Here is a 23,361-nt window from a genome sequence, read left to right as displayed (position 1 = left end):
CACCTGGCTGTTCGCTAAGGCTCTAGAGCAGACTCGTTTTCTCTCTCTCTAAGTGGTCTTGGTGCCACTAGATGGGACACACCACCACACCCAGGAGGTGTGTGGATTACACAGTTCCCCTAGCTGGGGAAGTGCATCCCGAGCTTCAGAGACTTCCCAGGTGATATCCTAGATGAGCCCCGACTTGTAACACCAACAGATCCTGGTCATCGGCGGGCGGGATCAAATGGGGAGCTCTGGAGCTTAGTGCATGAGCCTCTACCTCATGAGCTAAAAGCCACCTGGCTGTTAAGCAGACTCATTTTATCTCTCTCTTTAAGTGGTCTCGGTGCCGCTAGATGGGACAGAACACCGCTCCTGGGAGGTATGTGGGTTACACAACCAAATGCAGAGCTGGGCTCGAGAAACGCAGGCCAGAGCACGCGAATGGGGGACTGTAGCCAGGGCAGCAGTGACGCCAAAACGGATCTAGGGGTCAGGGCGGACAAACACGAGCTCCCAGGACGGCGCGGGGGCACAAGGGGCTGACGCGAGCCACGGATGGGTAAGGAGGGGAGGAGCGCAGAGGAGCAGGAAGGTGAATCGGGCGCACTGGGGAGAGGGATACGGGGTCCCGCCACCCCCTGTTCACATCCAGCCCAGAGGCCTTTCTGGAAGATGCTTTAGCCCAGGGGCAGGCAACCTATGGCCCGCGTGCGAGCTGATGTTCAGTGGCACTCACACTGCCTGGGTCCTGGCCACCGCTCCGGGTGGGGTGGGAGGGGTGGGGGGGACTCCCCGTTTTAATTTAATTTTAAATGAAGTTTCTTAAACATTTTAAAGACCTTATTTACTTGACATACAACAATAGTTTAGTGATAGATTATGGACGTCTAGAAAGAGACCCTCTAAAAACGGTACCATGCACGACCGGCAGGCGAAACCCTAAATGAGGGGGACTCAATGAAGACTCGGCACTGAAAGGGGGCCGACCCCGGGTGCAGCCGAAGGCCGGTGGCTGGGCTCCGTGCAGGGGGGGCCGGGGGGACACTGGCCGCCCCGGGCTCTATGGGGCCTCGGGGGCAGGATGGGTCCAGGGCAGCCCCCCCCTGCTGCAGTGCCCCCGGCTGGTCACGTGACCGGGGGGGGGGGGTCACGTGACCGGGGGGCACCATGGGGTCAGCTGGGGGTCAGCATTTGCCATGTGACAGCCCAGGGCACCGGTCAGGTCACGTGACCAGGCTGCACCCCCTTTGGCGTGAGGGCCCCTAACCCTGCCTCTGGGGTCAGAGGTCACCCGGCTGCCCCTTGGCTGACCCAGGAAGCTGCTCCTCTAAGAGCTTCCCCCTGTTCCCCTCCGGCGGGCCCTCTCTTGGCTCCTGATTGGTTAGCTTTAAAGACCTACCCGCCCCTGTCCTCGGCTGACTGGCCGTTTGGTTTGTCAATCATAGGGCTGCTCTACATTCCCGTTCCTGGTCGGTCAATTGAGCCCTCACTCAGGTTCAAACCCCGCCTTGGACTCCTCATTGGTCCGGGTGTCCGCCACTCACCACGCCCGGCCCCACCCCACAGCTCGACTGGACAATCAGGCGGTGGCTTAATTCTTAGATCCGCCTCTTATTGGCTCCCCGACTCATGACCCCTGGCTCGCGACTCACTCTTCCTGCCTGCTGATTGGCCGTCTTGCCTCTCCTCCCGTGGGGGTGGGACAGTGCGGGCCAATCGGGGCAGACGTAGGGGGCGGGGCTGGGAGTCCGGCTCGAAACCGAGGTGCCGGGTGAGTGGGCGGGAGCGCGATGCTCGGGGGGGGAGGCCCCCTGGGGGGGGTACGTGGGGGGGGAGGCCCCGTGTGTGGGGGGGTACGTGGGGGGGAGGCCCCGTGTGTGGGGGGGTACGTGGGGGGGGCTCGGGAACGCCCCGTGTGTGTGGGGGGACGCCCCGTGGCGGGGGGGTACGTGGGGGGGGCTCGGGAACGCCCCGTGTGGGGGGGGCTACGTGGGGGGGGCTCGGGAACGCCCCGTGTGTGGGGGGGACGTGGGGGGGGACGCCCCGTGGCGGGGGGGTACGTGGGGGGGCTCGGGAACGCCCCGTGTGTGTGGGGGGTACGTGGGGGGGAGGCCCCGTGGGGGATTGCGTGGGGGGGAGGCTGGGGGACGCCCCGTGGCGGGGGGGTACGTGGGGGGGAGGCTGGGGGATGCCCCGTGGGGGGTTGTGTGGGGGGGGGAGGCTGGGGGATGCCCCGTTGGGTCCCCTAGGTGGGGATCAGGGCACCCTGTGGCGGGGCGCTGGCGCAGACCCAGTCAGTGGTTGCGGTGGGTGGGATCCCAGCTCAGCTGGCTGCACCCCGCACATTCCCCGCTTGTTCGCTCAGCATCACCCCTGCTGCCACCCAGCCTGCCCTCGCTGCCCAGGCCGGCCTGGCCTGGCTTAGCTCCCTCACCCTTCTCCTCCTGTTCCATCCCACCCGGAGCTCCCCCTGCCCTCCAGCTCCTGTCTAGACCCTTCCAAGATGGCTCCCCTCAAAGTGGCTCTTGCTGAGGTCTGATCACCCCAAGCCTGGGGGCTGGGAATGGGGTACAGTGAAAGGGGGGCTGGCTGGCTTGGGGAGGGAGTGTTGGGAGGGGGTCAGATGGCTGGGGAGGGGAGGCACGTGAGTGGGGAGGGGGTGCTCCGTGGGAGGAGGCTGGGATGGAGGGGCACGTGGGTGGGGAGGGGGCACTCTGTGGGAGGGTGTCTGGGTGGGGTCACATGGGTGGGGCTGGCTGGGGGGGATGCAAGGAGGTGGGTGATCTGGCTGGTTATCTGGAGGGGAAAGGGGGTATGCTAGCTGGAAAAGGGATTGCTGGGGAAGAGAAGTGGGGAACTGGGGGAAGTGAAGTGGGCTGGACGGGAGAGGGAATGGGGCCAGTTGGCTGCGCTGGGGGTCTCCCATGCTGCAGGGGAAGGTGGGGTGTGTGTGTGAAGGGTCTATGGGACAGATCACTGCTCCCTCCCCACTTGCTGTCTGACTCTTCTTTCACCCAGCAGGTGCGGGGGTCCTGGAGCTCAGCTCCTGGGGAGCCGGCCAGCATGACCCGAGATGTAGGGCTAGACGATGAGCTGCCCGACTGGGCCGGCGCTAAGGAGTTCTACCAGAAGTATGACCCCAAGGACGTCATCGGCAGGTGGGGCAGGGGGAAGGGTCTCGCTCCTTACTGGGGGGGGGGGGGTTGGGGTGAGGGGGAGCTCTGTGCACACAGAGATGGGCGGCTACATCTGTCCATGGCAGGTCTGTGAGCAGCGTGGGGTGGGGGGGTTGTGGGTGTCAGTCTGTCTATCTCACCAGGGTGCCTGTCTGTCCGTAGCAGGTGGGTGAGCAGGTGATGTTGATAAACTGGAGAGGTTAGAGAAGAGCCATGACAATGATCAAAGGGTTGGAAATCCTGCCTAATAGCGATAGACTTACGGAGCTCAATTTATTTAGCTTAAGAAAGAGAAGGTTGAGGGGTAACTTGATCACAGTCTCTAAGTATTTATGCGGGGGACAAAATTCGATGATGGACTCTTCAGTCTAGCAGAGAAAGGTCTAACATGATCCAACGGCTGGAGGTTGAAACTGTGCATCTTATTTGTAGTCTGAATTTGTAAACATCTCACAGTGAAAGTAACTAGCTATTGGAACTAGATGATCACAGTGGTTCCATCAGGACTTGAAACGTATGAATCAACAGGGTGTGGAGGGCTGTGGGTGTCTGTCTCACAGTGGTGTCTGTTGGTCTGTCCATGGCAGGGGCGTGAGCAGCGTGGTGCGGCGCTGCGTGCATAAGCAGACGGGGCAGGAGTTTGCGGTGAAGATCATTGAGGTGACCCCGGAGCGCATGACCCCGCAGCAGCTGGAGGAGGTGCGGACCTCCACGGGCAAGGAGATTGCCATCCTGCGTCAGGTGGCTGGGCACCCCTACATCAGTGAGTGACACCCTCCGTCCCCCTGGGACACCCTATGTCAGTAAGTGGGTATGTTTACACTGCAAAAAACAGGTGTGGCCTTGAGTTCATGGATTCCAAATCTAGAAGGGACCACTGGGATGATCTAGTCTGATCTCGTGTATAACACAGGCCAGAGAGCTTCCCTGGGCTATTCCTTATGGAGCAGAGTGGGTGTTTTTAAAAACATTCAGTCCTGATTTTAAAATTGCCAGTGACGGAGAATCCCCCGGGAACCTTGGTCATTTGTTTGAATGGTTAATTATGCCCCCTGTTCAATACGTCCGCTTTATTTCTGAGCTGAATTTGTCCAGCTTCAGTTTCTAGCCGTTGGATCGTATTAGACCTTTCTCTGCTAGATTGTACTGGGAGTTCATGATCAGCTGATCATACATCATGACCCCCAAATCTTTTTCAGAGTCACTTGCTTCTCAGGACAGAGTCACCCATCTTGTAGTATGGCCCACATTCTTTGTTCCCAGATGTACATTTGACTGTAGTGAAACAGACATCGCTGCTTGCACCCAGGGAGCTGTGAAGTAGAGATGAAGATTTAACAGCTCAGGTTGAAGCTTAGAGGACTGGAATTGATTTTTTTTTCCCCCTGCTAACCCAACTCACTGCTAGTTTAACCCCAGTGAAGAACACGCCTTTTTGCTGTGCCTCTATACCGGGTAACACCCTCCAAATTTCCCGGGCACCCCTATGACAGGAAGTCCCACCCCTGGTACCATCCCCTGTGACATACCAGGATGCAGTCCAGACTAATGAACAGCTGTGTCACTCCTGCCTGCAACCTTGCTGAAGTGCCTTCCACCTGGGCTGCTCACAAACAGCATGCAAGTCACACCCTGTGTGTAGCTGAAGCCTGCCAGCCACACCTGGGTTACAATCTGGCTCTCACCAGCCTGGGTTATACAGCAGGGTGACCCCCAATACACCCCCAGTCTTAAGATTCCCCCCCAGAAATGTATGTCCTGTTGTGCCCAACCCTCTCCTGGACAGTACAAGTTACATTTAGTGCATTATTTCTTTAATAGGAATAATGCACACAACTTACCACCCCAGTGGCGTTTCCCAGACACTTCATTTTAAACATACTTGATTAGATAAAATCTCTTTGTACTTATTAAATTTATGACTATTTTTATTGTTGTTTTAAGTGAGTACAAGTAATGAGGCATAAATGTCAGAAATGGGTACAAGAAAAATAAAGATAAAATGCAACCGATGCCTAACTTAACCTTGCTTTGAATTTAACAGTTTGTTTTCTGACCGCGTGCGCTCAGCAGTTTGTGGATTTGTTTTTGTGGATACAAACTAACACGGGTACCCCCCTGATACTCAGCGGTTTGACCAAACCTCTTAACTTAGGACCCCTTCTGCATTCCAACAGCTGCTTCCTTTGTCCCTTTAGATGTAGAGAATCGATGGACAGAGAGAGAGGGGTGTCTTGGGATGTTTTTCCCTCTCTTTTGTAGTTTCAGTTCTTCTTTTGAAAAACATTTAAAACTTGGTTCCAAGAGATAAAAAAGTCTGTGTGGAAGGATGCTCCCTGCTGCTTTTTTCTCACCTGTTTGAGCTTCCTTTGTTTCCCTTCCTGCTTGATGACTCTTTTTACTGCTTAAATGCAAATTAAACAGAGCACCCATTCCTTTGTTTGTGATAGACCTGTTTGCCAACCTCGGTTTGAAACATATGTTCTTAACACCATACAGAGGAATGTTATAACTTCACGTACAATATTTCCACACATATTTTATCAGGATGACAATGATTAGCAAATTATGAGTTTTCAAATGATCCCTTGCAGGGTGTGCTTTTTACAAAGATTATAACAATAGTGCGTAGGGTGTGAATTCAGAAGTACATTCTGTCACACCTCCCCCTTTACAGAGCTGCAGTAAGATTAGTCACTGGCTGACCTGGAGGCAGCAGGTCAGGGCCCTCTTTCCTGGATAGGGCATCTTCCACCATGTTTTCCCTTCCCTTTATATGAACAATTTCCATATCAAATTCTTGGAGTATAAGACTCTAGCATAGAAGCTTGGAAATTGAGCCTTCAGGTTTTTTTAAACAAGATTAATGGCGAATGATCCATCAATACCCTGAATTTTCTGTTAATAAGATAGGCCCTTAATTGCTTGACTGCCTACACTGTAGCATAATGTTCTTTTTCTATGACAGGATAATTTTGTACGGTGGGTGTCAATTGTTTAAGAAGGTGATGGGGTATTTGTTGTTTTTCCCCCATCTGCTTCAGCACAGAGCCTAGACCATGGATCTCGAACTCAAATAACCACGAGGACCACATGAGGACTAGTACATTGGCCCGAGGGCAGCATCACTGAAACCCTTCCATACAAAAGCCCCACACCTTGCCCCTGGCCCTTTCCCCACTCCACCCCTTCCATGAGGCCCTGCCCCTTCCCCACGCCCATTCCAGCTCCGCCCCCTCCCTGCCCCTATTCCAACCCCTTCCCCAAATCCTCTCCCAGGCCCCTCTTCTCCACCTCTTCCCCTGAGCATGCCGCGTCCCCGCTCCTCCCTCCTGGAAAGTCCTAAGCAGCGGGAAGCGCTGGGAGGTAGGCGGAGATGTGGCGCGCTTGGGCGGGAAGGCGGGGGGTCAGGGGAGCCTGGCAGCCGGTGGAGTCTGCGCCTATGGCAGGCCACAGGAAATAACTCCAGGGGCCGCATGTTTGAAACCCCTGGCCTAGACCAATGTCTGATGCACCTGTACACAGTTCAAACATTTTGTCAAAATCTGGACTAGCTTTTTTGGACAAGATTTTCTTCACCTTATCAAATCCCTCTTGATGTGCCTTTGTCCATATGACTTTGTTAGGTTTATTTATTTATTTTTGTGACATAGGTCTGTGATTGCAGATACAATGTTGCTGAACCCCAAGTAACCCCAACAAACCTCAAGTAATAGTTTACCAAACCTATGAAAGAGTGGACCTTTTTTTTGGTTTGAGGTACAGGCCAGTTTCCAATGGCTTCAACTTTTTAAGCGCTCATGGGATCTGTGACCCTCCCCCTACCCAGTGTTCCAAATAAGGAGCTGTGGCTGCTCCAATTTTACACTTAGAGGCTTTTATGGTTAGGCCTAGCTCTTTGGGCTTTGATAGCACAACTTCCGAGTGTGTTTTGTGATCTGCCCAAGTATTGCTAAACACTGCGATGTCCTTAAATGGTTTGCAGAGCTCTGCAAGGGTCTATGTTCACACTGGGTTGACCAGCCTCTGAAAGTTGGTTCCAGCATTAATTAACCCAAATGGTAACATTATGACCCCAGAGTCCCATATCAGTGATGAAAGCCGATTTTTTTTTTTCTGAGCACCCTTATCTAAAGGAATCTGCCAGTAACCTTGAGTTAAATCAAGAGTGGAGATATTTAGCTTTCCTTAAAATGTGCATTATATCATCAATTCTAGGGATGAAATACACATCTGGTGCTGCAAAGCATTGAGTTTTCTATAATCAACACAAAACCATAAAGTGTTGTATTTCTTAGAGACCAAGACCACAGGTGACACCTAAGAGCTGTCAGGTTTCCAAGTAGCTGCCGTGTTAGTCTGTATCCGCAAAAAGAAAAGGAGTACTTGTGGCACCTTAGAGACTAACAAATTTATTTGAGCGTAAGCTTTCGTAAGCTACAGCTCACTTCATCGGATGCTGTCAGACTCTTTAATTACTCCCAGGTCCAACATGTTTTGTATTGCTGTTTGAATTTGTTCCTGCATCTTGCAAGTGGCCCTGGAGGGTCTGCTGGGGGGCGACTGTGGCCCTTCTGTAATGATCTTCTGAGTTAGCAAGTGGATCTTCCCTGGCTCGTGAGAAAACACTTCTTTGTGTTATTGCAACACAGACAACACCTCTGCCCTTTCAACTGGTGTTAATGCACTGCAGATAGTGATGCTTTCCAGGGCTGAGTCAGTTTGGCATTCAGCCATTCAATCAATGAGGTGGTGTGCCTCAGTTTCCCCCTCTACACAGTGGATCATGTTCACCATGGCTTCCCTGCTGTGATAGGCTCTAAGTCTGTTCACATGGACTAGTTGTGGGACAAAATTACCATAAGGCTCTCTAACATGATTTATATCTTCATTTACCAGCCATCATGTCTTCTAACTCCTTTTTTAACCTGTGTACATATTCAGTTACTGGCTCTTTCTCTGTCTCGGTGTTAGTCAGAGCTACAGCCTCAGGATACCTAGTGGCAAATTCACCACCACCAAAATAGATTTCTTCCCCCTTTTGGTAGGACATGGGCCCCACAATGTCCATTGCTACCCTCAGGAATGTCTCTCGTATCAGAGGCAAGGGGTGTAGAGGAACTGTCTGGGGTCCTGCAGGTCTTCTGCAATAATTCCTTTCATCATTCTGTTTTCCTGGCCAGCAGACATTTTCTTTTAACCCGTCTCAGGTTCTGTGTGGCCCCAGGTGATTAGCAAAAGGTCAGTCATGTGCTAACAACATTAATTCCCCACAGTGCTGGTGGGCACAACCAACTGCTTAGAGGGACGCCCAGGGCTTTTGGTTTTTTGTCAATGGAGCATCTTTATGCAATCTCCCATCTTCTTTAAAAAACCTCTCCCCATCTTCCCTGCTTGGGGCCTCATCTAGGACACACTCTTTTATGCTCTCTAGAGTGGGGTTTATCCTTTGTTCAGTTGCAAAACAAACAAAAAAATCTGATATCTGGGACAGTGTCTTCAGTCACAGGGCTCATCCTCTCTCTGCCCCGCCCCTAGCCCGAGGCCATGCTGTTTTTCTCTGCCGTGCAGGACACAGCCTCAACCCTTTCCCACATGTGGAAATGCAGTTTCCGTCTGCTGCAGAGGAGCTAGATAGACCCCCCCCAAGCAATCTCTGGGATTTTACCACTCTCCTCTGGGATCCCAGCATATGATTACCTTTTGCTACAAGTTACCACATTAATAGCCATATGCAAAATATCACTCCCAGCAAGCATTTCCATGGGGTTACTATCCCGCACCCGTACCGGCAAGACACCTTCCAAACCTTCCCAGTCCACATGCACCTTGGCTAAAGGTACAGGAATGTTATATCCCCCCACAGCCAGACGCTCCACCTTCTGGTCAGGTAACAGGTCAGTCTTTTGGTCCATGCTTCCCTTGACCAGAGAGATCTGGGCTCCGGTGTCTCTCCACATCATGCACTCCTTGGTATTTACTCTGGAAGCCTTAATAAATTCCATAGCTACCCCCTCGGGGTCAGTCCTCAGAAAACTCATCATTATACCCTGGGGGTAGCTCTGGAGCGCCTGTATTAAGGACAGCTGCGTTAATGTGGGTTGGCTGGGGCCTGGTTTCTTTTAGCTCAGGCCACTGATTTTTCAGGTGGTCAGTGGAGTTACAATGGAAACACTGACTGGGACCCTCCTCTGTCACAGGAGGTTTGTGATGAGGATTTTCAGAAGGGGAATGATTCTGCAGGGGTGAGTCCTTAGGCCTCCTTCCCAGGGGTAAAATGGGATCCCCTTTACGCTGGGTTTGGGTCCCTCCTTTCTGTGGCTTGCACTCATTGCACCTCTGGGCTTGCACAAAGGAGTTAGCCAGAGTGGCCATCTCTTGCACAGATTTTAAAGATTTATCTCTCAGACTGTTCCTAATGTTGTCAGTGCACATATGCAGGAAATGTTCTGGAGCAAAGATATCGAATCATTAGTTGTAATCCTCAGCCCTCTTCCCCTTTATCCATTTCCTTGTTGTCGCACGTCTTATTCGCTTCAGGAGTAACTTGAAACCTTGTAAAACAGCTTTTTGAAATGTACGATACTGTATAACAACGCTTCCTGAATCAGCATTTCATTAAATACATTCAAAGCTTTACCAGACAGTTTTGCAGTCAGTGGGGGGTCTTTCTTGTCCTCAAGAATATTGTGAATCTCACAGAGCCTTTCAAATGTGGTCAGATATTCTTTAGTGCAGGCTGATTCCCTGTACACAGGATACAACTTGTCTGAGCTAAGGGTTCTTTGAGTGGAGGGAGAGATTGGTGATGCTGGGATCTGTCCAGGTTATACATCCGCTGCTCCTCTTCTTGGATCTCTTTCTCTCTCAGCTCCGCAGCTCATGCATGAGCTGCTGCGTCTCACTCTTCTCTTTGCTTCTCACCTTCTAGGGCTTGCCAATAGGCAGCTCCCTGATTTGCTCACCGTTTCTGGTGCTCATGTTCTCTGTTGCTTTCTTCTGCCTCCAGCCTGGCCAGCTCTGGTTTTGCAGTTGCTTCGCTGTTGCTCATTGTGATGCTTTACTGTTTCTGCATCCCTTACCTGAGACAAGCAGACAGCAAACAAACCAAGGGTGACCTCTCCCTGTCTGCTTCCAGCCACTGCATGTGAGACTTACTTAGAATTTGGTATTAGCGGAGCTTTGAAGCCTAGACGGCTGGTGTCAGTTTCCCCCGGCTAACCCAAGTCACTGCGTCTTCACTGGTAGTTTAACCCCAGTTACGAACATCCCTTGTTTGCAGTGCCTATGTACCCAGTGACCCCCCCCCCCCAGCAATCTTCTGGGCACCCCTCTGGCAGGAAGTCCCACCCCCGACACAAGGAGTGCTCCGCTGTAACCCCCCCATCCTCTCACTCCTTTCTCTCCCCACAGTTTCACTGATTGATTCCTACGAGTCGTCCACGTTCATGTTCCTGGTGTTTGATCTGTGAGTATGAGATTCCTGCGCTCCCATGCCCCTTCCCCAGAGGGGCCTGCCCAGCCCCCACTTCTCCCACCAGGACCCTACCACGAGTGATTCCCCCCCCCCCCACTCCTCCACCCCTGCAGGGGCCTGCCACACCGCAGGGGCCTCCGGCACACTCACGTGTGCCCCCACTCCCTGTAGGGGCCCCCCATGCCCTGGGGCTCTCGCACCAGGAATGGAACCAGCCTACCTCCTGCAGACCCCAGAGTTGCTGTGGTGTGGGGTGCCTGTGCCCATGGATCAGGAAAGGTGGTGTCCCCACATCCTGTACTGCCTGCCTGGGCTCCCTCCCACTCCATCCGCTCCCTGGGCCAATTTCCACCCACCCCACCAGGGCTGATCACCCCCAATCTGCCCTGTCACCCCACCACAGCCGCCCGCCCCCCCCCAAGCTGGCTGACAACCCCCTTCTCTCCCCAGGATGCGGCGTGGGGAGCTCTTTGACTACCTGACGGAGAAAGTGACCCTGAGTGAGAAGGAGACCAGGTACCGTACAATGCCCGCTGCTGGGGGAAGCTGGGGCTGCAGTAGCCAGGAGCTCCCCCGCAGCCGCGCTCCTGCCCTGCTCCCCCCAGCACCCTCTGTTTGGTGAGGCAGTGGCTGTAGGAGCGATCTGGCTCTTCCCTCTCCTCCCCCCTCCCCCCCCAGGTGCATCATGCGAGCGCTGCTGGAGGCAGTGAGCTACCTGCATGCCAGCCACATCATCCACCGTGACTTGAAGCCCGAGAACATCCTCATGGACGATCAGCTCAATATAAAGCTCTCTGACTTCGGCTTCTCCTGCCGGCTGGAGCCGGGGCAGAAACTGCGGGGTCAGAGCAGGCTGGGTGGGAGGGGACTGGCTGGCTGGGCCTGGGGGGAGGACAGGAGGGAGGCCAAGCTGATCTATTGTCAGTGGGAGGGCTGAGCTAGCTGGGTCAATCCAGGGGACTGTGGGGAGGGGAGAGGCCAAGGGGCTGACTGATGGGTGGGGAGGGGTTGGAGGGGAGCACACACCCCAGTCTGGGGCGCTGAGCGATTCAGGGTTGGGGGAAGGGAGAACATGGCTGGGTGGAAGGGGGGAGCTGCTGGGGACTGCTTCGGGGAGGGGGGTGCGGGGGCGGGCTGATCCATGGGGCTGATCTGGGAGGGAATTGAAGGGCACTGTTGGTCCCTGCTCACCCATGCCTGGGGTGTCTCTCTTCCCCCTCCCCCACACCAGAGCTGTGCGGGACCCCCGGGTACTTAGCCCCAGAGATCCTCAAGTGCTCCATGGATGAGATGCACCCGGGCTACGGCCAGGAAGTGGACCTGTGAGTCCCTGTTCCAGCAACCACCTTTGGGCTGTGGGGAGAAGGGCTCATTCTGGGGGGGGCGGGGGGGGAGTGGGTGGGCTTGCCCTGTCTACCTCAGTTCCTGTTATGGCTCTTAGACACCCCCATGTGCCCCCTGCTGGCTGGCCACCCACCCACCCTCTGTGTGGGATTCTGACCAGGTCCCCAGCTAGTGGTTTCCATGCCCGCCCTCCCCCCAGTACCAGCGCCCTGATGGATCCGGTAGGAATGACTTGACCCCTCCCGCCCCATTGTGTCTGTCCCAGCCCCGTACACATGGTCCCACCTGGCAAGTGATGGGTCTGACTTGAGAGCGTGTGGGGGAGGTGGCCCTGTCTGCCATCTGGTGTGGGGAGGGGCCCAGCTCCCCACACAGTGGCCATTGGCCCCTCTTGCTGCTGATCCCCCACTCCTGGCTCCACCCTCTGGCCCCTCCCTGCAGATTCACGGTGGCTGAGTTGTGTCCGTGATTCCAGGCCAATGATCCGTCTGTCCATCCCTCCACCCATTGGTCTGTGTCTGTCCATCTGTCCCCCTCCCAGTGGCTCTGCCTACCCTAGGTCTTACTCATGGAACCGTAGCGTGACCTCACCCCCACCTCTCCTCCCCCCAGGTGGGCATGTGGGGTGATCTTCTTCTCCCTGCTGGCCGGCTCACCCCCATTCTGGCACCGCAAGCAGATGCTGATGCTGCGCATGATCATGGAGGGACACTACCAGTTCAGCTCCCCTGAGTGGGATGACCGCTCCGACACCGTCAAGGACCTGGTGAGAGCAGGAGGCCCCCCTGCCATCCCAATTGGATCCGCCTCCTGCAGTCGCAACCCCCCAACTCCATCCCCAAATCAATCAGCTTCCCCCCCCCCCCATGCCCTTGTGCTGAGTGGATTGTCCCCTGGCACCCCGTGGTCTAGTGGCTTAGGCCCCTCTGACTCCTCCTGCCCCTGCAGATCTCGCGGCTGCTGTGTGTGGAGCCGGCGGAGCGGCTGACGGCGGAGCAAGCCCTGCAGCATCCCTTCTTTGAGCGCTGCGTGGGGCGCCCGGTCCGGCTGTTCAGCCCCTACCGCCGATTCAGGGTGAGTCACCTCCTTCTCCCCCTCCCCACTAGCTGGGGCTCTTCCAGGGCTTTCCCCATCACTGTAATGGGCCTTCCAGCAAGAACCCCCTCCCTTGCGTCAGTGGGCTCTTGAGTCCCCAATAACTCCCCCCGGCCTGCACTGAGCTAATGGGCTCTCCCAGGTTCCCCTCTCCCCCTCCCACCTGAATTGAGCTCTCCTGGGTTCTCCCTCTCCCCCCCACTGCACGGAGCTCATGGACTTTGCTGGGTTCTTCAGGGTACGTGCCCCCCTCCTCCATGTGCTGCCTTAAGGGGCTCTTGTGACTCCCCCTATCCCTCTTCCTTTTCCATTCTCCCCTTTTCTGGAATAACCATTCCGCAGCACTGGAGTAATGGCATCTCCTATGTGCTCCCCCCCTGCCTCCCCAATGGTGGGGATAATGGTCTCTCCTTTGCCACCTGGCTTCTCCTCCTCCTTACAGTGGGATGATGGTCTCTGCCATCCCATTCCTCCCCTCTGCAATTGGAAAATGGTCTCCCCTGTGGCCTCCCCCTCTGCCCTGTGCTAATGGTTTCCCCTGCTGCCTCATTCCCCCCACATCAGGAACAGGGATACTGGGCTCTCCTGTGTTCCCACCCACTGGGATAATGGTCTCTCCCACGCACCCCCACCCTCCTGCTGATGGTCTGTCCTGCGTGGTAGGTGCTGGTGTGGACAGTGCTGGCCTCCATCCGCATGTTCAACAGCTACCGGGTTCGGACGCGGCCGGTGACGCGGGAGCTGCTGCTGCGTGACCCCTACGCGCTGAAGGGCGTGCGCAAGCTCATCGACGCCTGCGCCTTCCGCATCTACGGCCACTGGGTCAAGAAGGGCGAGCAGCAGAACCGCGCCGCCCTCTTCGAGAACCTGCCCAAGGCCCTGCTGCTGGCCCTGCTGGGCGCAGAGGGCGAGGGGGTGGAGCTGGGCCATGGCGAGGGGGCGGAGCACCACTGCTCCTCTCCACTAGGAGGCAGGGACCAGGCTGGGCTGGGGGAGATCCTGGGGTGACCCCCCTCCTAGCCTGGGAACCGCGAGTGGGGGGTAGGGATGGTTGCACTGAACTTTAGGCCAGGGAACCCTCCACTGGGGGGCTGCAGGGGGGGCCCTAATGCAGGTTTGTCAGGGATCTCTGGACAGGAAGGGGCAGTCCTGACTGGGTGAGGTTTAAGGACCCCATGTGTGTCTGGCAGGGAGGGGGCTGGTGTGCTGTGTGCATCCCCCTGCCCGTGTCTTTTTTTTTTTTTTTTTTTTTTTTTTAAAACTTGGTCAGTATTGCAGCCTGGGGGAGATGGGGCCAAATCCTCCCCTCCACCTAGATGGCAGAGTTGGGGAGATGGGGCCAAATGCTCCCCCCCTCCCGCCATGGCTTAGCCAGGCCCCGCTGATGTAGCTTGGTTAATTTTTACTTTTTTTCCTGTAGTCTGAATTCCTGTGAATTAGAATAAAAATCTGTTGTGACCCCTACAGCGCCTGGGGGTCCTTCCTTCGTCTGTACTCCCAGCAGGGGCCCCAGGTCTGGGAGTGCAGGGACTGGGAGCTGTCTCCCCAGCAGGGGGCACTGTCCCTGGGGCAGGGGCAGTGGGGGGGGGACCTTGAGACTGGGGTTCCCCCCCAGCAGGGTGCAGTTTCCCAGGGCAGTGAGACATGGCACCACCGTAGAATTGGAGTCCTTTATTGCACTCTTCTCTCCCCTCACTTCCGGCGGCCCCGGCCGCCCCCCTTGGAGGAGTTGGGCACCTTCTCCAGCAGGGCCAGCTTGGCGTTGAACTGTTCCTCGCTGGCCCGTAGCTGCTCCTCCACTGCCAGCCGCAGCTGGGCCATCTCCTGGCAGAGTTGAGCCGAGATGTATTCCCGCAGCGGGGCCCTAGGGCCTGGAGTGGGGAGAGGGGTGAAGAAAGCAGCCAACCAGATCCCTCACCCTAGATTTGGAGCAGGACTGGTGCCCCCCAGAAGGAAAAAGCCTAGGTCCCATTCCCCACCCCCCACCCTGGGGCCAGTCTGGAGGCCCCGTTTGCCCCCAAAGGGGAAAGGCCCCATATCTCATTCCAGGCCTCACTCTTCCTCACTCTCTTACTCTCACTGGGGGCTGTAGGTCCACTGTCTGCTTCCTCCTCTTGCACTGGGGGGACAGGTGCTGTCACGCTCTCACCCAGCTCTCCTGCTGGGGGGTGAAGACAGTGGATAATCAGGGTGGGGCTTGGCTTCATTGGCTGGATGCTCCACCTTCCCGTACCTCCTAAAGCCCCCTCCTCCCTTCTGTGGTGTCTGGGAGCTTGTCCCGCCCAGCACCCTCAGGTGCCCCACTCTGCTGGCATCAAAAAGCCACTGTCTCAACGTTCTTTGGCTGGGAATTGCCGTCCTGTTCGAGCATTTTCACCTTGGCTCCGAGGCCCCAGGGCTTGCTCTTGGTCAGCAGCAGAAAGGAGAAGCCCCAACCATCTCCCCCCTGCACCTCCCAACCAAACCCCTCCCATGGGTACGAAGGAGGGTAAACTCCTCTGAGTTCATCCGCATGGCCGAGAGGTTTTGGGGTCTGGCGAGCACCAGCTACTCACCCAGCTCAGCTGCGGGCTCCGGCTCTGGCATTCCCACGTAGGACAGCGATATGTCCAGCCGGATCTGCGAGGGGAGAAAACAGGGCCGTCCTGGAAGCTGTAGGGGCTGAGGTAGGTCTTGGGCTGGGCACGCCTGCCCTCTGCTAGCTTCCCCATGTGGGTGGAGGACTCAGAAAGGGGGCCTGTGTGCAGCTAAGCCATGCGGGTGGTGGGGCAGGCCAGGTCCCCAGGGGGTGTTGGGTGTGGCTGACACTGGAGGTGCCATACCCCATGGGATTCCCCGGGGGGCGCCATACCTGCGGTGTGAAGGCGTACTTGTACAGCTTGAAGTGGCGGAAGTAGGTGTTCACCACATAGTCACTTATGAGTACCAGCTGCTCCTGGCTGAAGAGGTCGATGCTGAATGGAGGCCGCTGGGGTTGGGGAGAGGAGAAGGTGAGGCAGGAGATGGGCAGAGGCTCCCCACCCCACACTCATCCCTCTAACTGGGCCCTGCCGGGGGGGAGCTGGCAGCAGCAAGGGGTCCCTGGCTGGAGCTGTCCCTCCCTGGCCCGTGGGCGGTGCCGAGCGGCGGGGCTCACCCGTATGGCGTGGCAGAAGAGCAGCTCGGTGAAGTAGCGGTAACATTCCTCCACATTGGGCAGGGGTGTCTCTGGGGGAGCAGACATGAGTGTGAGGGACCCGCACACCCCATGGCCACCTCCCACCCTGCAAGCTCCTCCCCGCCAGCCACACCATCTTCCAGGCTCCTCCTCTTCCTTCCCCATGCCCACCCCCACTGCCTCTCTCCACAGCCATGTTCAACCTCCAGGCTTCTCCTGAGAGCCCCACCCACCTTGTAGGCTCCTCCCCCTCCCTGTGCCCATCCCTACTCACGGAGGGTCCTCTACACCCCACTCATTTTTGTGGGCTCCTCCCTTGAGACTCATCCCCTTTCTTTAGGCTCTCCTGCCCCCCCGCCCCAATTCCCTGACTCCCTCCTCCCACAGAGGCCAGCAGTGCCTCCCTTCGGCCCCCGCTCTTACCCACACAGGCCTCGTGGGTGTCTTTGACGATGGTGAAGAAGGCGGAGCTTTGCTCCCGGCTGAAGCTGTGCTCCCGGCTGAACTGCACCGTGTAGAAGTAGAGATCCAGCAAGATGGCGGCCCGTGGGTCCGATTCCCAGCCCTGCAGCTGGAACAGCTCCGCCAGCACCCTGCGAACAGGGGGCCACAGAGTCCAGGGGTGGGGTGTCTCCCCACCCAGGGGCCCCCTCCAGGGTGGGGGGCCCTAGGGAGGACCTGAGAGTACGGGGGGCTGGTAGGGGGTGCTCTCCCTACCATGGAAGGACAATGGGGGGGACTCCAAGCCTAGGTGCAGGGGATGGGGGTATCCCCCCAGGACTGCGGGGCACTGACCTAGAGTTTTCCCTGAGTCCTACAATCAGTTACCTCTTCAGCTCGTCGGTGGTCTGCGCTTTGTTGATGAGGTCCATGGAGTGAACGTCCAGGTACTTCCTGCACCAGGGAGAGGGGCCCCAAGGCCGTGAAAGAGCATCATTTGAAGCCCCAGCACGGGCTCAACAGCCCGTTGGGGAACGTTGACAAGAGACCATCTATTAATATGGCAGGTTAAGGAGATATTTTGGGTCTCCCAGCTGAGCCGTTTCTGCCATTCCCAAGTACTGCATACCCCCTCCCTGCTCTAGCTGCAGGGCGTTCGCATTATCTGCATTTTAAGAACATAGTTCGTCCTATGTGCTGGGTGCACCAGAGACTCCAGAACCGGTGGGGAGATAGGTTCACCTGATCAGCTGTAGCCTGGTATGTACCCTGACCCCAAAGGCCATCCCTAATTTAGATTGCCTGTGCCAGGCCTGGAACCCAAGCCAAGCGGGTAGTGCCTTGCAAAGCATTACAAACTCAACACGTGATCTACCGAGCGCCATCCTTGTGGCCCAAGATACAACCCTTTGGCTAGAAGTAGGTAGGAGGATAAACGGCCTTCCCAGAACTGGGCTGTGGGCTAAATCCCATCAATTTAGAAACGCTTCAGCTCCCGGGAAGCTTGGTTCTCTAGATCAGTGCTCGGAGCCAAACGATCTGTGGGGGAGAGATGGAAGAGCAGAAGCCTGGCACGGTGACTTGGCCGACATGGCAGCTAACGAGCGGGAACGTTTCAGAGAAGAGGGACCTCGGACAAATTTGAAAAGATCTGGTCTGACTTTTTAGATGCTTTTGATTAATTCCTAGCAGATGGAAACCAACATGGCACTCTCCTTTTCCTGCCTTTCCAGTTGCTTTCTTTTTTTGTTGTTTTTGTCTTGTTTGTTCTCCACCTACTTTTGGGAGCAATCAATAAAATACACATAACTATCAGAAGCTGCATCTTGGGTCGGGCAACTGGGTAGCAGCCACACAGCGACACCATTTGGGGTGGCTTGCTTGGCACTGAGATGCAGCTGCCTCTGGGGTGGGGAGGTGGGCAAGAGCCATGCAGAGACGCTGCACGGGGATGGCTTGCCTGGCGCTGAGATGAAGGTGCCTCTGGCTGTGTAACAGCCACAGAGCGATGTGCCTAGAGCGCCCCCTTTGGAGGGGTTGGATGCTACTCACCACATGCAGATCTTGGCTTCATGGCACTGGGGCTGAAAGAGAGAGTGGTGTGGGGTGTCAGTGAACATGATGGGGATGGGGTGTGGCCAAGACATTGGGATGGGGAGGAATGACAGGTCACACATGCCCCACCCTGAGAGGGGGTAGCCTGGCCAGTGGCCATAAGAATTAGCTGGTTGATGTTCCTAACGGGTTGGTAAAGCTGGGGGTGTTCGATAGTTTAATTCATATCAGATTATCAGAATCCGAGACAATTTGCCTGTATGTAATGATGAATATCATGAGCTAACCAACAATGTGCTCAACATCAGTGAGGAGACAATCAGCCGGCAGGAGGTGACGGATATTCATGAGGCAATCAGCAACGTGATTAATATTCATGAGGACATGGTTAATCAGCTGTGGATGCTGACTTTTCTTGAGACATGCTTACATGTACAACCTGCATACGTACAAGAACCTACATCACAAAACAGAATTTCCCTCCTGACATTTTGAAATTTGGTTTTGTTCCGAGTCAGAACAAAAAGCTGAAATTTCTTGTGGAAATTTTGAAAAATTGTTCTTTGGAACCATCAAAACGTTTCGTTTCGACAATGTGGAATTGCCCACTTTTGACAATGTCAAAATGTTTTATTCTGATAATAATAATAATACCACCAATTTCTTAGCGCTTTTCCTCAGTAATTTCCAAGCGCTCCAGAATCTTTAATTGTACGCAGAGTAGAATCATAGAATATCAGGGTTGGAAGGGACCCCAGAAGGTCATCTAGTCCAACCCCCTGCTCGAAGCAGGACCAATTCCCAGTTAAATCATCCCAGCCAGGGCTTTGTCAAGCCTGACCTTAAAAACCTCTAAGGAAGGAGATTCTACCACCTCCCTAGGTAACGCATTCCAGTGTTTCACCACCCTCTTCGTGAAAAAGTTTTTCCTAATATCCAATCTAAACCTCCCCCACTGCAACTTGAGACCATTACTCCTCGTTCTGTCCTCTTCTACCACTGGGAATAGTCTAGAACCATCCTCTCTGGAACCACCTCTCAGGTAGTTGAAAGCAGCTATCAAATCCCCCCTCATTCTTCTCTTCTGCAGGCTAAACAATCCCAGCTCCCTCAGCCTCTCCTCATAACTCATGTGTTCCAGTCCCCTAATCATTTTTGTTGCCCTTCGCTGGACTCTCTCCAATTTATCCACATCCTTCTTGAAGTGTGGGGCCCAAAACTGGACACAGTACTCCAGATGAGGCCTCACCAATGTCGAATAGAGGGGAACGATCACGTCCCTCGATCTGCTCGCTATGCCCCTACTTATACATCCCAAAATGCCATTGGCCTTCTTGGCAACAAGGGCACACTGCTGACTCATATCCAGCTTCTCGTCCACTGTCACCCCTAGGTCCTTTTCCGCAGAACTGCTGCCTAGCCATTCGGTCCCTAGTCTGTAGCTGTGCATTGGGTTCTTCCGTCCTAAGTGCAGGACCCTGCACTTATCCTTATTGAACCTCATCAGATTTCTTTTGGCCCAATCCTCCAATTTGTCTAGGTCCTTCTGTATCCTATCCCTCCCCTCCAGTGTATCTACCACTCCTCCCAGTTTAGTATCATCCGCAAATTTGCTGAGAGTGCAATCCACACCATCCTCCAGATCATTTATGAAGATATTGAACAAAACCGGCCCCAGGACCGACCCTTGGGGCACTCCACTTGATACCGGCTGCCAACTAGACATGGAGCCATTGATCACTACCCGTTGAGCCCGACAATCTAGCCAGCTTTCTACCCACCTTATAGTGCATTCATCCAGCCCATACTTCCTTAACTTGCTGACAAGAATACTGTGGGAGACCGTGTCAAAAGCTTTGCTAAAGTCAAGAAACAATACATCCACTGCTTTCCCTTCATCCACAGAACCAGTAATCTCATCATAAAAGGCAATTAGATTAGTCCGGCATGACCTTCCCTTGGTGAATCCATACTGGCTGTTCCTGATCACTTTCCTCTCATGCAAGTGCTTCAGGATTGATTCTTTGAGGACCTGCTCCATGATTTTTCCAGGGACTGAGGTGAGGCTGACTGGCCTGTAGTTCCCAGGATCCTCCTTCTTCCCTTTTTTAAAGATTGGCACTACATTAGCCTTTTTCCAGTCATCCGGGACTTCCCCGGTTCGCCACGAGTTTTCAAAGATAATGGCCAATGGCTCTGCAATCACAGCCGCCAATTTCTTCAGCACTCTCGGATGCAACTCGTCCGGCCCCATGGACTTGTGCACGTCCAGCTTTTCTAAATAGTCCCTAACCACCTCTATCTCCACAGAGGGCTGGCCATCTCTTCCCCATTTTGTGATGCCCAGCGCAGCAGTCTGGGAGCTGATCTTGTTAGTGAAAACAGAGGCAAAAAAAGCATTGAGTACATTAGCTTTTTCCACATCCTCTGTCACTAGGTTGCCTCCCTCATTCAGTAAGGGGCCCACACATTCCTTGGCTTTCTTCTTGTTGCCAACATACCTGAAGAAACCCTTCTTGTTACTCTTGACATCTCTGGCTAGCTGCAGCTCCAGGTGCGATTTGGCCCTCCTGATATCATTCCTACATGCCCGAGCAATATTTTTATACTCTTCCCTGGTCATATGTCCAACCAGAGTAGTTGGAGCTGTGTCAGTCTCAGGATATTAGAGAGACCGGGGCGGGGAGGGAATATCTTTTATTGGACCAACTTCTGTTGGTGAGAGAGAGAAGCCTTCGAGCTACACAGAGCTCTTCTTCAGCTCCGCGAAAGGTACTCCAAGTACCACAGCTCTAACTATTTATGCTAAGCAACCTGTTCCGCCTTGCATTTAGCGGGTGCTGCAAGGCAGAGGTCCTGAGCTTCCCCTCACCCCCAAATCTGGCAGGTGAAGGGGGGAGGCTGCGGGCTGCACTTTAATGGTAAAAGAGCCATATGTTGGCCACCTCTATATTATAGTGTCTGTAGCATTGACATATGTGCAGTGATGAGTGTTTTTAAAGCTGTGGAAATTCAGTAGGTGACAAATCTTACTGAGGGGGAAGTAATTAGGTAATGCTGGGTTTGGATATTCAGAGTGTGATCAAGGTAAATGAGATGGTGAATATTCAGGAGATGATGCATATTAAGGAGGTGATCGAGGAGTGAATAGTCATGTTGAATTACTATTAATGAGCGGTTTGAGAGTAGCAGCTGTGTTAGTCTGTATTCGCAAAAAGAAAAGGAGTACTTGTGGCACCTTAGAGACAAACCAATTTATTTGAGCGTAAGCTTTCATGAGCTACAGCTCACTTAGTTCACGAAAGCTTATGCTCAAATAAATTGGTTCGTCTCTAAGGTGCCACAAGTACTCCTTTTCTTTTTATTAATAAGCAATGACAATTAAAAATGATTGGTGATTCAAGGCTGATCTCTACCACGGATTTACATATGGGTCCTGAGATGACTCAGAAGTCGGATCCTGGAACTGCAAACCCATCCCCTAAAGGTACAGACATTTCGTGGCAGGCCAGCTGCCTGCTGGGAGAAAGTTAGTTCTTTCTTTTTCCTTCCTTCTCTCTCTCTTTTCAGCTTTGAGGGCAAGGTGCTTCTTCTCAAAGCGGGCTACTGCCTGATGAAGGATATGGCGCCATCGGGGTCGGCTGGTGGCTTGCTCCTCCAGTTTGTGATGTCCACATCAGTTTTCTTAAGATACACTTTCAGTGTGTCTTTGCAGCATTTCCTCTGACCACCACGGGATCTCTGACCACGGGCGAGCTGAGAGCAGAGGACTTGTTTTGGGAGGCGAGAGTCTGGCATCCGCGCACAGTGTCCAGCCCAGCGAAGTTGGTGCAGGAGGATCATTGCTTCAATGCTGGTGACATTGGCTTCAGCGAGGATGCTGGCGTTAGTGCGGCGATCTTGCCACCTGACGCAAAGGATCTTCCGGGGGCATCACTGGTGATACCTCCCCAGACGCTTGAGGCGCTGTCGACAGGTCTCCCAGGTCTCGCAGCCGCAGAGGAGCGTGGGAACAGCAAATGTGTTATCGGCTGGATCTCGGTGTCCTGCCGTCGGTCACGAGCCGTGACAACGCGTCGGAGCAATTTCCCAAGGGAAGCCCTTGCGCACTGGAGCCTGAGCTGGGCCTCGCGGTCGATGTGAATACGTGACAGGGGTTCGGCTGCCGGTGGGTGCCAGACCACGCTGGCTAATTCTGCTCCCTTGGGCCCTCCGGTGTCTTGTGCGACACTGGGATTGTCGTTTGGTTCCGCGTCTGTCCCGCGCCAAGGTCCCCGGGCTCCTCCTGGTCTGTGACTGGGGCCTCCAGCTGCCACCCTCAGGCACGGAATAAACACGTGCAGCGCCGAGCACAAGGGGGCGTGGCCCAGGGCGGGGCTCCTCCGGGGTGCGAGGGGGGAGCGATCAGCCCGTGGGCGGGGGCTAAAGGGCAAACGAGCGAGGGACGCGCCCCGGCCCGCCTGCCGCTTGGGCGGTGAATATTTACATGCTCATGAATATTCATGAGCGGCTATGCGGGGGGGGGGGGGCGGGGTTTGCTCACGCTCCCTGAGTGGACAGGGACGGCCCCCAGGCACGAATCAGAGGCCTCCATGACAAGCCGATGAATATTCAGGAGCCGATGAATATTCATGAGGTGGTCGAAGAGCCGCGGCCCCCCCCCGAGGCTGGGTCTTTGTGGCGCGGTTGCCATGGCAGCGGCAGCAGCGTGGCCCCCGCCCCGCCCCGGGCTCACCTGCTTCAGGCGGTCCCCCGGCCCCATCGCTGCGGCGGCGCCGGCTCCCGCTAATGCGTGGGACGCGTCGTCACGGCAACCCCCGCTCCGCCAATCAGAGAGGGTATCGAGGCTCTAGCCAATCAGAGAAGGATTCACTGGATGGGTGAGAGCCCATTGACCAATCGCCGAGGTCGTCTTTGTCCAGCCAATCACAATGTGTATCTGTGCTGGGCTACGACCGAGTTTTAATTCCTTCAGCCAATCAAAAACGGTCTTTTCGGCTCAGCGGGCTTCAGCCAATCAGCGCATGTCTCTCTTTGAGGGCTGGTTTCCATGATCCAATCACAGAAAGCCTCTTTCACCTCTCAGCCAATCCCCAGCCTGTCTCTAACATCAGCCAACCTTCGGCAGGGAC

At 55.0% G+C, this 23,361-nt stretch overlaps 2 protein-coding genes across 10 annotated transcripts; one reads left to right on the top strand and one right to left on the bottom strand.

Annotated features, from left to right (window-relative positions):
* Positions 1 to 1,683: 1,683 nt before the first annotated feature.
* Positions 1,684 to 14,541, top strand: PHKG2 (phosphorylase kinase catalytic subunit gamma 2). 5 transcript variants are annotated; one of them, XM_073350457.2, is made up of 11 exons: positions 1,725 to 1,756; positions 2,450 to 2,518; positions 3,007 to 3,143; positions 3,749 to 3,924; positions 10,575 to 10,629; positions 11,089 to 11,154; positions 11,317 to 11,480; positions 11,870 to 11,960; positions 12,595 to 12,748; positions 12,931 to 13,056; positions 13,741 to 14,541. In XM_073350457.2, the coding sequence occupies exons 2-11, from the start codon at positions 2,489 to 2,491 to the stop codon at positions 14,083 to 14,085; spliced, it is 1,344 nt and encodes a 447-aa protein (XP_073206558.1). In that variant the 5' UTR covers positions 1,725 to 1,756; positions 2,450 to 2,488; the 3' UTR covers positions 14,086 to 14,541. The 5 variants fall into 5 exon arrangements, with proteins under 5 accessions (XP_073206559.1, XP_073206562.1, XP_073206558.1 ...); XM_073350458.2 differs by lacking the exon at positions 2,450 to 2,518 and having other exon boundaries at positions 1,684 to 1,756; XM_073350461.2 differs by lacking the exon at positions 2,450 to 2,518 and having other exon boundaries at positions 1,699 to 1,756; positions 3,004 to 3,143.
* Positions 14,542 to 14,733: 192 nt separating this feature from the next.
* Positions 14,734 to 23,107, bottom strand: CFAP119 (cilia and flagella associated protein 119). Of its 5 annotated transcripts, none has more exons than XM_073350484.2 (9): positions 22,965 to 23,107; positions 18,227 to 18,258; positions 17,063 to 17,128; positions 16,658 to 16,827; positions 16,214 to 16,284; positions 15,929 to 16,045; positions 15,633 to 15,696; positions 15,152 to 15,235; positions 14,734 to 14,948 (listed from the first exon to the last, which is right to left on the bottom strand). In XM_073350484.2, exons 1-9 carry the CDS (start codon positions 22,989 to 22,991, stop codon positions 14,770 to 14,772), a joined length of 810 nt encoding a protein of 269 aa, XP_073206585.1. In that variant the 5' UTR covers positions 22,992 to 23,107; the 3' UTR covers positions 14,734 to 14,769. The 5 variants fall into 5 exon arrangements, with proteins under 5 accessions (XP_073206585.1, XP_073206584.1, XP_073206586.1 ...); XM_073350483.2 differs by having other exon boundaries at positions 15,152 to 15,238; positions 22,965 to 23,091; XM_073350485.2 differs by lacking the exon at positions 22,965 to 23,107 and adding an exon at positions 20,011 to 20,037 and having other exon boundaries at positions 15,152 to 15,238.
* Positions 23,108 to 23,361: the final 254 nt, after the last annotated feature.

This window comes from Lepidochelys kempii, chromosome 6 (assembly GCF_965140285.1).
Source record: "Lepidochelys kempii isolate rLepKem1 chromosome 6, rLepKem1.hap1, whole genome shotgun sequence".
Taxonomy (NCBI): Eukaryota; Metazoa; Chordata; order Testudines; family Cheloniidae; genus Lepidochelys; species Lepidochelys kempii.
Note: the sequence above shows the minus strand (reverse complement) of the source record. Positions and strands in the feature narration are given on the sequence as shown.